A 15,122-nucleotide genomic window follows, 5' to 3' on the forward strand; every position below is an offset into this window, starting at 1 on the left:
GAGGGAATGTGAAATATCCATTACTGGGGATACTCAACAAAAACCCTGAGCAACCTGCCTAACTGAAGTCAGGTCTGTTTTGATCAGGGTGGGTTAGACCAGATGACCTTAAAAGGTCACTTCCAACCTACATCTTCCTAAGTTTGCGTGATTCCCTATCCCGACTCAATAAATAGGCCTGGGTTCCCCACAGGTAAAACACTTTTCTGAAGCTTCGCAGAACACATTGCACCACAGCATAACTGAACGTGAGCAGGTAATTGTTTTCAGCTTCTCAGCTTGCCTCATCTAAACTGTATTCCTTAAAGGCACACAGGTCTCTTTCTCACAGGCAAGAGAAAGTTCTTGGGGTGTCGCCACCCCAAGAACTCCTCGGTCTGTGTTTCTTCTCTTCCACCTGCACCCTGGCTCTGATGCTGCCATTTTGCTGGACACCAGTACTGCCTGCCCTGGCTGGGACGCCAGCTTCATCCCAAAGACTTGGTCTGTCCATCATGACCTCCTACCCTGAACTGATTCCCTTCCTGACACAACCTTGCTCAACAGTTAGGGCAAGAGGGAAAAGATAGGACTGACGGATTTTAGAGGGCATCGTGAGGAAGAGGGGGTTCTGGGAATGGGGGGACAGTGTATCAGGACTTGCCCAAGGCAAGGGGCTCACCCTTCTCCCTTTCTCACCTGCTGGAAACCCTCTCTGATATCTCATCCATATTATCTTGTCCGATCACCACTAAATATTTTAATGAGCCAGATCTCTCAGGGCTGATGTAGAAAAACTAGAGGAATGTGAGCTTTTTCCACCTTTTCTGTTTTTCTGTTGAAATAATATCCATGTGTACCCTTACAGACATAGACGGCAGTGGCAGCTGGATCGCCGTTTTAGAAAGTTTCTCTCATCTGCAATAATTTCTAAAAATACAAAACCGGTTGTCCAGTGGAATATAGCAAAACCAATCATTTTTATGATCGCTCCAGCTGCATTTTTTACCATTTGCAAGAGGATCTGACTTCGGGGAAACACTCCTCACCTCTCACACTGCGGGTTTTCTCTCCTCTCCCTGCTGCATGAGAGTTATTTTCTGATCCTTTCCTTTAAGTCCCTTTGCTTTTTTTAGGCGACTTCCAGATATCTGATACAGTATATAATGAGGAATTAGGTTCCATTACACGAAGGCTTAACCTTCTCGAAAAGCATTCAGCGCTTGCCAGGAGTCATCAATATTTAACAGCTGTTGTTATTATGAAATACTTCATAGGGTAATGCGGCTCCTCTGCTCGCACGCAAGGGTTTGAACGGGCGCCAGGCCCCTGTCAGAGCCGCTGGGGAGATTGACAGGCGGCGAGGCTTGCGTGACAGCGGGGCCGGGGTTAGTCAGCAGTCTGCCTCCTCCGCACCAGGGACTTCTCCTCCCCTTCGCCTCCCCTTCAAAAGGGCTCCTCCGGGCGGGGGTCCTGGGGGGGGAGAAGGGGGGGACGGGACCGAGGTGGCCCCATCAGCTCCCAGCCAGGGCGGTGGGGAGAGGAGGGCTGCTGGGCGGTGGCATCTCTTTCATGCCCCTCTCTCACGCGCCCGCGCCTGGAAAAATGGACAAGGCGCGCTGGGAATGGGGGAAAGCGGTTCTGAAAGAAAGAGGGGACGGGATCTGGAAAGCAAACAGTTCGGCTTGTACCTTAAATAAATGTCATGCTGTACTCGAGAGACTTCAAAGGGCAGTAGGATTTCAAAGCATCTCTTAAGAAGAAGCAGACTGAGAAAACCGCTAAGTTGAGAAGAAAAACTTTGCATTATTGCAAGCATAATTTCATCTGGCATTCTGGTAGCCTCCACAACAGGACTGAGCACCATACATCTTTTATTCAGAGGGTGCATTTTGGTGCTGATTTCTTTCCCGAAGCATTTGTGCAACCTGTATATTGTGGTATTTCAGAGTGCAAACATCCTTTTTATATCATTCAGCGACGTATAATAACTGTTCTTTATGTTCTATATGTTCAGCATCCACCTAATGAGCCCGGTCCTTATTGTCACTCAGTGTTCTCTGTAACACAGCAAGAGGAAACAGACCGTTTCAGTTCATGGCTGTAGGTTTGTTAAGCAGAATTGCTCATACTGAGTGTTTCCTAGTTGTTTTGTTTTGTTTTCTTAGCATTCAGGGTAGCACGCATAGCTGATCCTTCCTGCAGCTAGAAGATCCAGGAAGAAAGACCCTGTTTTCACTTCCTTTCAACTAACAGTTACCAAAAGTAAGACTTATATTCATAAAGCGGTATCTCTGAACCTGCAAGCTAGATTCGGGTATTTTCATCTGCCCATTTTAAGAAACAATTTATCCCCTGGGTAACACTGGAGAGACCTGGTCTCACAGGTACTCCTTGAAGAAGGACTTGAAACTGATACGCCTGCAGCATACTGAGTCTGAAAAAGACAGTACTGTCCCCTTCTTACACCTCAAATGAAACCCAGGCAAAGTGTTCAGATAAGAAACAGCATCCCTTCACTGCTCATTTCTTGCCTGTGCTGTTGCCTGACTCGGGCAGCCTGAACAGTGGAAGGTCCCTGGAGTCGCTGGGGTACATACAGTTTGACTGTGCGTTAGTTTGTTACAGAGCTGAGCTTGGCAGATAATTTTGCTAATTATTTTCTGAAGAAAGAAGGTTGTGCTTGTGTGGGAAGAAGTACAGAAACACGTTGGAGAGTGTAATTCCATGGGTTTAAAAAGTACATTTTTATGACAGTCCTGATATTTCCATCCCTCTGAACTAAAGAGTATTCTGCAACGAATAAATGTTCTGTTTTTTCTGGGGAAAAGAGAACGGCTGGTTTCATGATACTTCTATAGACTTTAAAGCGTCAGGCAGCTTTTCTCTTCTTTACAACATTCCAGATTTGATTTTCAAGCCAAGGGGTTTGCAAATGCAGATAGCAATGCTCATATCAGAACTGGAGGCTCAAAAGCGATCTCAGCTTTTTACAGTGTCCTGGGGAGAGACAGTGCAGCTGTGAGGGGTTCAGCAGCACCGTCTGAGACAGTCCCATACTCCAGTCAGCCAAACATATCATCCCTTTTGTAGACTTTTTTCCCTTGCATTAATTAGCTGTCAATACCAACTCTACATTATTTTTTGGTTTCGACTCCTTTTGCTGCTTTCAGATCAGAAAGTGGAACAATGTCCTCAGATCTTTGACATTTCCTTCAGGAAATCTCACTGGCCATGTTTCTTCATTTTTTCTCCCTGCTCTTCTTCCTCCCAGCCTCCTTTCCCCCACTGCCTTGTATATTTCCACAGTGTTGCCCTTCTGTAGGACCCAGCATTTCCAAAACTGGCGGCTTTTAATGCTGCCTGGGATTGCACCATGCTCACTAGATCTCATGACCGTGCAAAACTGTCAGCCCTGGTGCTTGTATATCTTGTATTTATCACCCTATTGTATCAATATGCTCATTCATCTTCTTTGGCAGAACAGCTCCATCTTCTGTTTTATTTCATTTTCTGGAAGCGCAGGCTAGATAAGTTGTGCTCAGAAAAAGGTCTCTGCTATTCCTGTTTCCCATCTCTTCAGCTTGCCATCTTTGAACCTAGTAGGTGAGGGCTCTATGCTGAATTGCTGACAATCTAGTCCAAAGAGTTGCCTCTCCCATAGAAAGCAGTCCAATGCTCCATAAAGCTGAAACTTTCCAGTTTTTTACAGCCAGCAGCATTCATCAGGCTGCCTGCAATATCAGTTCTTTTCTTGCCCCATTCTTGATATATGGGAACTCCAGCAGCCACAAGTTTTCCCCTCAGGTTACTGAGTCATGCTTTGCTGTTTGTTGTTCTTTATCTTTCCACACTTTGCTCCTCCCTGCCTACTAGACACAGTACTTCTGCATTCTTTCATCTTTTGTTTGTTTTCATCATCATGGGCTTCACCTTTGCTCCAGAAGGCTACCATTTAATGTAATGTCTAAGCTTGATCACAGCTGCCTTGGCATCAGGGCCCTTGCTATCAAGCCACCCATCATAGCCGATGCTTACTTTCCTTCAGTTCCCTCTCTTGATTCTTGCTGGTGACAGAGCCATCGTTAGGCTGGTCCATTTTCTTTCCCCTATTTCTCTGCCTACTCAGATAACATCTTGCTAGTTTCCCTCCTCACCCTGCCAAGTCTTGCTTTTCTTCCTCCTCCTCCTCCTCATTCATTTTGGGGATCTGTGTGGTTTTCTGCCTGTCTTGCTCTGCTTTCCCCAGGTGACAGGCTATCAGCAGCAGTGGTATCTCCTCTGAGCCGTCCCTGCAGTATCAGCCAAGGCCTGTGTGGATTAATGGAGTATTTCCAGGGAGGCAGAACAAGAGTGAACAGTGAGCAGCGGCTCTGCTGCCTCAGGTGCAAGGAACAAACGTCCCTGTCTCTGAGGAGCTCTTGCTTCTTGGCACGGAAGGGTGTCATTCGTCTTTGATGGTGCAATGGGTCCCCTTGCAGTCCAGGCCAGTGAGTAGGGTATGTTATGAAACGGATGTGTGTGGCCTAACATACGGGTAACTCTAGCTGGCAAAATAACATTAAAATACTTTCCATTTGGAGATGGAATTTATAGTAGCCAGACGAGCCGCGGAACAAACATCTCTTGTGCTTCTGCTGCTGTGTTTGTGTGAGCCTGAAGGCTAACAAACAGGCAGGGAGCTCTGGCTCGCTCAGTCGGGTAAAATAATAGTTTCCACTAATGATGAAGTTCGAACTGGTGGAATTTTCACAACACCAGAAGAACGCATCAAAAAAATAAACCTTCGTTTCCTCTCACCCCTCCCTGTCTGTCCTTTAACCTGTACAAAGACTACAAACCACTGTGTCAATAATTACAAAAACATCTTTTCTGAGGGGGGAAACTCTGGAAAAGACCATTGGAATAGGGGTTGGGCTTTTAAAAATTATTGTCACGAGTGCCCGTATGTCTGTTCTTATGGGCAGGCATAGCAGAAGTCTTGGCTGGTCAAGGAGGAAAAAAGTGACCTCTTCCAGTTAGTTCAAAAGGTATACCAAAATGAAAATGCAGATTGAGGAATCTGTGTATCCTGTGTTCGTAGCAGCCTAGCTTACAAATCTGAAATTACAAAACTGTTTTTGCTGGAAAACGTGGATAGGGATCTGGTTTATGCAGCTTAGGATTTTCCTGATGTGTTTTCCCATGCCCAGGGGAGGGATTTATTACATCTAATTATACATTTGAGATGATTGCTTTGGGGTAATGACCAACATTACCACTGGCGGCAAATATTTACAATGTAAGCTAAAAAACATCACGGATATTTAGTCAGTGTGGTTCTGCGTTGCCATCATCTGTTGTAAAATGCTGATGTATCTTGCAACAGTCCCTCACTAGGCTGTTAAATTGATAAGGGGCTCTTGCACAGACCTTTGGAAAGGAAGTGAGTCCATTTAGATCATATCCTTGGTCATTTGCAACAGATATTATTCAAGCCATTTAAAAATGTCGACCTTTTTCTTAATTTGGTGTCTTACTCAAAATTTAAATCCCATTCTCATGGCTTTTATGAACAAGCTCAGAATCATTAGAGGCTTGCTGGCTGTCTCCTCTTCTTATTCTGATTTGGTATAAACTATTCCTGTCCGTCTCAGCCCTTCTTTTTTTGGATTATTGACCATCTCTGGCCGTGGCTGCTCCAGCTCTCCTTTAGCTGGAAGGGACAATGTGTATCAAATGTCCCAGCTAATCTCGCTGGTATGTTCTCCTCTCTCCTCTCCGTGGAAAGGAGAATAAACAGAAAACAGAACCTCTGTTTGCTACCGGGATATTTGTATGACCCATCTCTGGGTGAAGCTGACTCCTTAAATTTTACTGACCAAATGATAAAGACAGGTTCCTGTCATACTCCCTAAATGATACAGAAGCCAAATGTATCAACTGATGTAAGCCTTCTCAGAAATTCTTTCATTATCCCCAGAGATGGGATTGTATTACAGGGGTTTTTCTATGGGACATATCGATATGAAAACTTTAATCTGAGTACTCAAAGATATTTCAGATCAAGCAATGATAACCTGTGTGCGGGAAGACCACTCTCCAGTTTTGACTCCTGAGAAGGTTTTCACTATTATCAGGAAAAATATATGCAATTTCAGTCTATAGTGAGAGAGCTTCATGGATTTCATGTAGTAAAACCTGCTAAAAAAATCTTTAAACTTCTGTTTAAAACTGAAACATTTTAAGAACATTCCCTTGAATCTTACAATCAGGCTCAGACTTGTAGAAGTGAATTGGGTAAAGTGAGACTGAAAATAATCTGCTGCCAAGAAGGTCAGCACTGAAAATAAGAAACTTATTTCAGTCCCTTGTCTTCTGAGCTATACAGGCATTTCTTTATATTGTCATAATACATATTTTTATAAACAAAACAACTTGCTAACTTTCTTTTCTTTCTTTCCTGTGGGTTTTGGATGTTGCTTTATGTAGAGTACACTAATGGAAAAAATGTGTTCAATAAAAAATGTGATAGATATTTCATATAAAAAACATCTGGACTGCCAAATATGTATCTATCTCCCTCACAGCAAAAGAAAGTTGTCAGTAACTGAGATCCAGACCACAAAGACAGTAACTCCCAATTAAATCAATGCATGTTAAATGACTAAATAAGAATTTTAGTCTAGCAGCCCTAGTCGTTATGATTTCTAAATTGATAATAACTCTTTCCAACAGCCATTCAAGAAAAGCACTTTAAGAAGCAAGTTGGCCCAACGATAAAAGAAGACAATGTATCTAACAAGACTGCTGTACAGGAAGGTGGACTTCTACTAGAAGTGAGTGAAAAAATGCTATCTTTTCTGGCTCTAACTTATTCAGTTTGATGATATATTTGGGTTAATGCTTTGTGGCAACTTCGAACAAATGGTCGGTCTTGGTGTAAGTCGTTCAAGAATCACACTTGTGAGTGCTTCTTGCAAGAGCAAAACCGGCAGTCGTGGTAGTCCTGCTCGGTCTCTGTTCGGGCAACTGCACCTTGCACCCTTACATCCTCGAAATTACCAGTGAACTCCAGTGGGCCAGTTCACAGCTCTTTTTCACTTGGAGTGGTAGCAGAGCTTTATTTTACTTGGCCCATATTCTGATGGTGCCAATGGGAGCTTGCCCGGTTACTGATCTGAGTTGAGAGTATTCTGGGATATTTTAATTTATCCTATTTCCTCAACTCTGTGCTGTGAGGGAAGAGGTGTGTGCAGAAGTTATTCCTTCTATGTATTTTTATCCCCTTCAGGATGACTTTATATTGGCAGAGCAGCATAAAGGGGCCATACTGTTACTGAGAACTGGATCCATTAATCTGTATGAAGAATTAATACTGCTGTGAACTACTGAACCAGCTAGAGCATAGCAGTCCATCCCAGATACATCTGCATTTCAAACACATGATGTAATAATGGCTTTTATACACTGAGGTCCTTGGAAATTCCTGTGTGATTAATAATACATATGTACAGTTGTTTTGGATAGGATAATATTCGTGGTATAAAACCTGTGTTTTAATGACAGCTCTGAAATACATGTAAATGTAAATTAAATAGTAGCCTCCAGCAAATAAATGCTGTATACTATTAAAGAAGAAGGACATCTTATTATATCGTAAATCATTCAAATCTATGGAATGGAAACTGGCACTCTGCTTTCCTTCCTCTTAATACTTTAGAAGATTTTAATTTTGTATTTCAAAGCAAGTAACACAGAGACATCTGATTAGTTCGTGCTACTGTAAAAATGAGATGTTTGGCTCTCAGGTATTATTTGCAATCATTGCCATTCTCAATGAACAGGGAGTACAGGGCGTACAATAAATGATAAATATAGAGAGTATCTAATTTTTAATGAGGCTTTCCTATCATTAGTTAGTGTTTTATTGGGTGTATATTACATGTCCACAAGTTGTAATCATTAAGGATCTTCAAACAATAGCCCTACCGCTACGAGCACATGGAGAGAACACTGATATGTAATTTCAGGTAGGTTACAAGAGACTAATAGTACTGTATATGCTAATGGCCTGCTCACTAGTGGGTCTATAGGAGTCACATTCCTTTTGAATATATGGGAGATATTATGTTTTTTTGTCCTGGATCATACATAATCTGGATCATTAACTAGATGATTAAGCACATTTTAACATGAATGTATTCACCAGGCTTTGCTTATGGGCATGCTTGACCTAGAATAAGAGGGTGAATTTTCCTTAGGCCTTGCTGGGAATGTTTCCTGGGGACTGAGTTTGGCTCAGATGCTCATTCAACGGCCATAACGTGAACAAAAGCAGGTTTTTCAGTTGTTCAACAAAATGCACCATGTTGGTTATTAGGGATTCTGGGGTTTTAACTAAATAGTTGCTTTTGTGATTCCTTCCAAGGAGAAGCAAACAACCTTGCTTTGCATATTGACTTTTGAATCTGGCCACTTTATTGGCTCTCAAAAGATATTTTTCAGCTGTCAAAAGCCGCTTTCCTTCTTGTGACACCACCTTGCATTGTGTAACCTCTCCTAGATGCTTTATATAATACAAACCAGAATAATCTGAATCACCAAAATATGTGTGAACAATGCTGTCCTTGACTGCAATGTTAATGAAAAACCAGGGATAATTGCATTTTTTTTTCCTAGTGGGCATGATCACTGTGCTCTATGTATAGATAGATATATGGAATAACAAGAAATCTAATTACTGGTAAATAATGTATCTGTGACTCTCCAGTCTTGGAATAATGCAGCACTTCTCCTTTCAGCTTAAAAGAAAACAGTGGAATTAGGCTGTCTTCAAAGTATGTTTAAAATGCTTTTTATTTCTAAAGGCCTCTGCCACAACATGTGTTTTTTATTTAAGATTTTATAGAGATTTTTTACAGCTATAATCAAATAGCTTTCATCAGCAATAATAGAATAAACAATGATACCAGTTTATCAAAGACTTCTTAGTGGAGCACAGCAGGTAACTAAATAAATAATTTCTTCCAGTGTTTTAATGTTTAAGATCACTTTTGGAGAAGAGAGCTTTTTCTTGCCATCTTTCTGTTTCCCTTTGGAGGGAAGACAGTCAAAGCTCTGACAACCAAAGTCCAGTTGGAGACTTCAGAACTGTTTGACTGCAGTAATGATTTTTAACTTTGCAATTTCAAAATATTTTCCAAGACAGGTGGTATTGCAACCCTTGTGCCACATGCCTTCTGGCAGAAAATGGCCAGATCCAGTTTCTGAAGCCTGTTACTGAACACTTAAAGAACACTGGGCCAAACCCGTAACCAGAAAAGTGGGAAAATAAATTGTATTGGCAGTCAATAAATCCAGACAGAATTTATGGGGTGATGGGGTGGAGAAACACAATAAAATGGTGACTTGGAAAAATAAGAATGAATCATTGGTGGGTATCTAGGCAATAGCCTTGATTGCAATAATCATTTCATGGCTGTTAGCCACCTCCTACTCTCCCCCCCAGCTATGCTGCACTCACAGTCTCAAGTCCAGACTCAGAGCCTACACTGTTGTGCAGGTAATTTCTCATCATGCATGTGTAATTTCCATGTGTTATACTATCCTATCTGAAGAATTAAATGTCCCTTGTTGAGAGGGAGGCCCTCTCTGGACTTGTTTTCTCAATGACATGCAGCCAGGCAGTGGCTCCATCATCATCACTGACACTGCTTCTTGTGTAATCGTCACCCACATATGAAGCAGTGCCCTGCTAAAATTGTCACTTGGACTTTATTGACCACCTCACAGTTGCTCCTGCAGTTGTTCTGCTTGTTATGGAAGAATCACTGATGTTCAGATTTCTGTTTCAGTCCTTGCTGCTGAAGGAGGTGTCTTGATGGTCTTTCCTTCCTTCTTTGTTTTGTCTGTTGGTCTTTTATTCCACTATTGTAGGCTGCAGCATAGGATTTATTTTATTTCTGTCTCCAGATGTACTGGACATAATTCTTTTCAGGTGTGAAAATAGTCAAATGTCACAACCCAAAATGTCACAAAAATTAGAATAAAATCTGGGTGAACCAGGCAGCTCTCAAACAGATGCTAATGGAGTAAGAATGCCTGGTTCTGTCATGCCACATCTCACTGATGAATACTGATAAAGGCCAGACCTGGCCTGTTTTGTCATTTCTGTGCTCACCGGCAGCTCATGCTCTTTCAGGGAAGGTCCATGTTGTTTTCAGGATATTACAAGCCACTCTTGCCCAGTTCACAGACAGATTTCCACATAAGTCTTCTTCTCTTAAGGCTTCAGGGCACAAGAATCACATTTCTGTGATTTCGTCTCATGTTGTTCTTTATGGCTGCACTGAAGATGTCAGTCATTATACTATCTTAGTATTTCTTATTCAGTGACACTGTACATTTACTCTTCCTGAGCAGAGGTAGTCAGCTATGCATGCCTGAGTTACCTTTTTCCTGCTAAAAACAAATAATGACATATGGTTGAATAAAAAGGTATTGGATTTGGTGGTTCTTTCACTATAAAACCCATGCGTGGGAGCGAGAAATGTGAGGACCTTTCAGGCATAATTTTAATTACAACTCAGAATGGTGGCTGCAGGCTCAACATGTCTGTGTGCTGAAGAGAAAAAAACCCATAGCCTATTTTTCTGTAAGTAGTTCAGAGTGATAACAGGCTCCCTTACGAAAGCCTCCACAACATTGCTCAGATGCTGAAATCACCTGCTCTTTCAGTGGGAACATCTGCACCTCCCTGGTTCTGCCCACCCCACCCTTCCGGAGCATCTGGTGGTAACTACTCTAATCTTTATTCATTTCAGCCTGTCAGGAGACTATGCCCAGGAGACCCGTGCACTCAGTGTACATCCTTAGCAGCAGGCTGTTGAATGCTTTGGAATCTCCTTGTGCATGTGAAAGAGACTTCATTTCTTCCGGCCAAACACAAGACAGACCTCTTAGTTTTCACCAATGGCAGAAAAAGCAAATTATTGACATTTTGTATATTAATCTATGGCAAAGATCTCATTCTCCACCCTTCCTAAACAGTACTACAGTTACAACTTATTTAAATTTTCAGGCAAAGACTGTCAGATGCCTGGCATCTTGAAAAGTATCTTAAAAACAAAGAAATTACTTCTTCAAAATCACATCTGTCTTCAGAAGCGGAGAAAAACAGTGAAAGCTAGTTTTGGTGGTGCAGCCCTTATAATTCTCCCCTGGTATCAATAATCTTAGCTTCATTACATTAACCACTTAATCATCTGAAGTTGGATTTTTTAAACTGAGCTTCTGTTTTTTTGTAGGCATACTTTTGTTCTACCATTTAGCAGATGAATTTTGCTGATTTGAGTTGTAGCTAACCATGTTGTAGGTGAAGAAACTCAGGTATCTAGCTACTGAACCTGCAGCATTTGTGCTTGGAATTGACTGTTGGTGCAAAGCGGTACCATAATCAGGTACAGGCACTTTATGACACGGACAAGTCCTTTATATTCTTAATTACATAACACAGATTTGGGCACTATTGTGAATAGTAAATTTTGATTCTTGCTTGGTAGTTCCCACTGAAGTCAGTCAGACTTTTTTTCATTAGCTTTAATACCAAATAGAGCCCAAGACTTCTTAATCAAAAACAATGAAAGTCAGACTTAGATTATCTAAGTAAAGGATTCAGGATTTGATACAATGCCAGCTTGAAGCATATTGTTTAACATTATGTCGTTACCTTAAAAGTGCCTGCAAATAATAAGCTTTCTGGGAGTTACTTTGGACAGAGAGGTGCATGTGCACATTTTGGCACTGAAAGGTATTTCCAGGTGGCCTCTACTAACAGCTTGAACTAGAGTTCAAGTTTCATTCCAAAGGAGTTGGAAAATGATACATTAGAAAACATCCTATTGGTGGTGTTCTTCACTCTGCATAAGGAAATAACATAGGAAACCCTTTTCCCACTTGGTTTCCTGTAATTTTTTTAAACTTGTTAGTGTAATTCCACTTCCTCCTTCCAAACTGATTTATGTAATCAGTACTTGATAAAACTGTGCTCTTGAAAAAGGTACTCTAGTTTGAATTTCAGTCTGAGAGCAAGAGATTTTACTCTTCCTGTTATTTTTTAATTTAAACTTGAAAAGGAAAATTGGGAGTCAGACAAAGTGCGTTGTTGACCAAGGCACAGACTTCAGAAATCAAAAGCTGGTAGAGAGACTTTTTGATTTATTCTGGCCTTGAATTCCTTTTCAGCAATGGTGCTGACTCTCTTAGCACAGTCCTCCGAAAGTAAATCCTGTTAGATTTTGGTACCATGCTTTACCCTTTAATGTACTCGTTTGAAACGGGGCCATCAAAATAGGAAGTTTTATAAAGAGCTCATAGTCTCAGTACATTTTCTTTTTCAGTTAATACAACTTTTAAAAGTTACCCAAACAACCCTTTTGCTTTCCTTTGTTTTCAAACATGAACCTTCTCCCAGTAATTCAGATGACATGATTTAAGCTGACATTAGTCACTTGGGATGACTTACAGAGAATTTAGCCATGAAAAAAAAGAGCCATAAATAGGGTCAGGAGTAACTTGCCATTTTATCACATGCGTACATTCACTTTCTTCTTGCCAGGCGCGGGCAAAACATAAAGGAACATTTCAGAGGCCCTGGTCCCTCTTTTTTTTTCTTTGCAAATAGGCATATTTCTAAAATCCAGACTTGAAATTTGGCATGGCCACAACTTTGTGCAAAAAATATCCTTTCTGTTGCCCTTTAAACAAATAACTAATGTTCTCGCTTATTCCTTTCTTCTTTTTTTTTTTTTTTCTTCTTCTCAAACAAATGCGGACAGAAAAGCCTGTGACCTCTAAATACCACTTGCTCTCTCCTCCAGTCCTTAGTGCTCCTGTTAGGACTGTAACGATCATGATGCTGCTACAGTGCTGAAGGTTCTGAAATACAGGCGGTGGCACCCTCCAGCTTGACAGAGGGGCAGAGCAAAACAAAAAGAGGTGATCCTCTCCCTTCAGGTTTGCAGCCTAAATATGAGACAGTGATGAAAGATGCATTTTGATGGGCAACAGAGCGCATGGAAATTATGAACAAAGTGGTAACCACAATTGCCAGTGCTCATAGTTTATGAGCAGCTTGACCTTTGCCAGGACTTCTGCAAGTGTTTTAACGAGGGATTTGAAGGAGAGGTCAGGTACCCCTGCAGAAGCTTGCAGGGAGGCTTTTAGCAAAATGGGAAACACTATTAAGGCGTTGTTTTCAAATCTTACATATGGGTGAGGGGAACATGTTGAACTGATGGGAGTTAGTACTTAGCTTCTCCAACATGAAATGACAGATGATAATTGAGGGGGGAGCAAGCTGTGAGTAGTTCGGAAAATCAGGACAAGCAGCTTATGGTTAATGCAATAGAGAAGGGGGAGCCACTGCCAGCACAGGTGTGCAGTGAGGAGAGACAGTTGGCATCCTCTGTGGTTTGCACTGGCATTGGAAAAGTTGGCTTCCATTTGTCAGGGCAGAGGCAAACCTGCTGTCATATGAGAAGGCCTCGCTGAGAAATTTTAGGCATACCAGTGAACGGAGAAGCTGTCCATCTTCTTTAAGGTAAAGAATCAATAAGCTGTGCCAGTCTGGCACAGAGCAGATGTGGATCCAAATTTGAGGCTGCTGTTGCTGTCTCCAGACTGTTCATCACAGCCAGCTCCACCCGAGCTCACTTTTCACAGCCGCTTCCTCTGTTTCTGCTTGGGCTATTTCGGTGCCTCTGGAGACGGTCCAGCGGCCACGTGACTTCCTCCCCAACAAAACATATTCTCCCATTTCAGCTCAGGTTTTTTTTTCCTCTCACTGACTTCAGAGCTAACCCTTGGCAACCATCGTCGCCGATCAATAGGTTCAATATCTGTATGTGAGCACTGTGTCGTACAGATGCACCGGGATTTAGTCTGCTACTGTAACTGGACTTCTTGCATTCAAGTAACAAAGGCAATGATAACACGCTGTTCCTTCCATACAAGTTTCTGCATATGCATTCACTTTTGAGTAAGCGTCCTGGTTTTGAAGATGGCAAAGTCATGTATTGTAAAAAAAAAACCCAAAGAAATAGAATTACACTTTAAATAGTGCCTATTATCATAGATAATTGCAATCTTACATTGTTTAACTGGTCTTCAACTGGTTGAAGTGAAATTACAAATTAGTAGCCTGATCTGTATTTACAGCTGACACTTGCTTCCAGTATATTCCTCATTGTCAACTCAGAAAAGCTAATGAGCTGCAGCTTTGCAATCTTCTCAGTAAGGTGAAGTGATGAGCAAGAAAGCAGGGCCAGACAAGACAAGACTGTGTGTTGTCTTAAGAATTTTTGCAAATTTGCAGTGATTTTGTTTTGTGTTTATGAAGGTTTCAAAAGAAAAACTTCCATATTTTACTAGAAATATTGAGTACATTTCAATTTTACTTTTTGCATACCTCAGTTAACAAAACTTGAATATACTGTTTGACAGGTTTGAACTGAAAAGAAAACTGCTATTAAAAAGCATGTTGCTGACCATTAAATATACTGTTTCCTATTAGCAAGGATATAGTATGGATTTGAGACAGGAGGACAGATAGGCAGCCTTCAAATAGGTCTGTTTCTGTTCCAAGAACTTCAAGAGAAATCACCATCGTCCTGATTTTAACAGTTCCTGATATTTTATGAGTAGAATAAAAGAAAACGACATAGTTTTTGTGTCCCATTGTAATTGCAGTTCTTCCAGAAACTCCTAGTTGCAAAAGCTGATGGTGGAACACAGCAGGCATTTTCCCTAATGTGTTTTGCACCTCCCAGCCTCCTCCCAGTACTGCAATGCCCCCAGAATTCTTCAGTAACTGAGACTGAGCTTTTTTAGCAATAAGAAAACAAACGAAATGTCAGCTCAACCTAAAGCAGGGGCTTGCAGAAGGGCCTTGGGGAAGGGCTCATCTAGTCTGTAACTCAGCCTAAGATCTGCAGTTGTTGCTGCTGGTTAGAGGAATTGTCTCTAACTTTCCATTCTCACCTCTTTCCAGATGATCCACTGGCATCCACTTGATATCTAGATTAGAGAGGTGTTGCTTGCCTCTTTGGGTCAGCGTAACACATTAATAGCAGAATTCACTCCTGCTGCCAGTGTGGGACGGT

The 15,122-nt window shown here is 41.6% G+C and overlaps 1 protein-coding gene across 1 annotated transcript in view; it reads left to right on the forward strand.

Annotated features, from left to right (window-relative positions):
* AHRR (aryl hydrocarbon receptor repressor) overlaps positions 1-15,122 on the forward strand; it is a 72,083-nt gene that overhangs the window by 36,679 nt on the left and 20,282 nt on the right. The window contains exon 3 of the mRNA XM_074146770.1: positions 6,697-6,797. Within this exon, the coding sequence (XP_074002871.1) occupies positions 6,697-6,797 (101 nt within the window). The remainder of the gene's footprint in view (positions 1-6,696; positions 6,798-15,122) is intronic.

The sequence above is a fragment of the Numenius arquata genome, chromosome 4, assembly GCF_964106895.1.
Source record: "Numenius arquata chromosome 4, bNumArq3.hap1.1, whole genome shotgun sequence".
Taxonomy (NCBI): Eukaryota; Metazoa; Chordata; class Aves; order Charadriiformes; family Scolopacidae; genus Numenius; species Numenius arquata.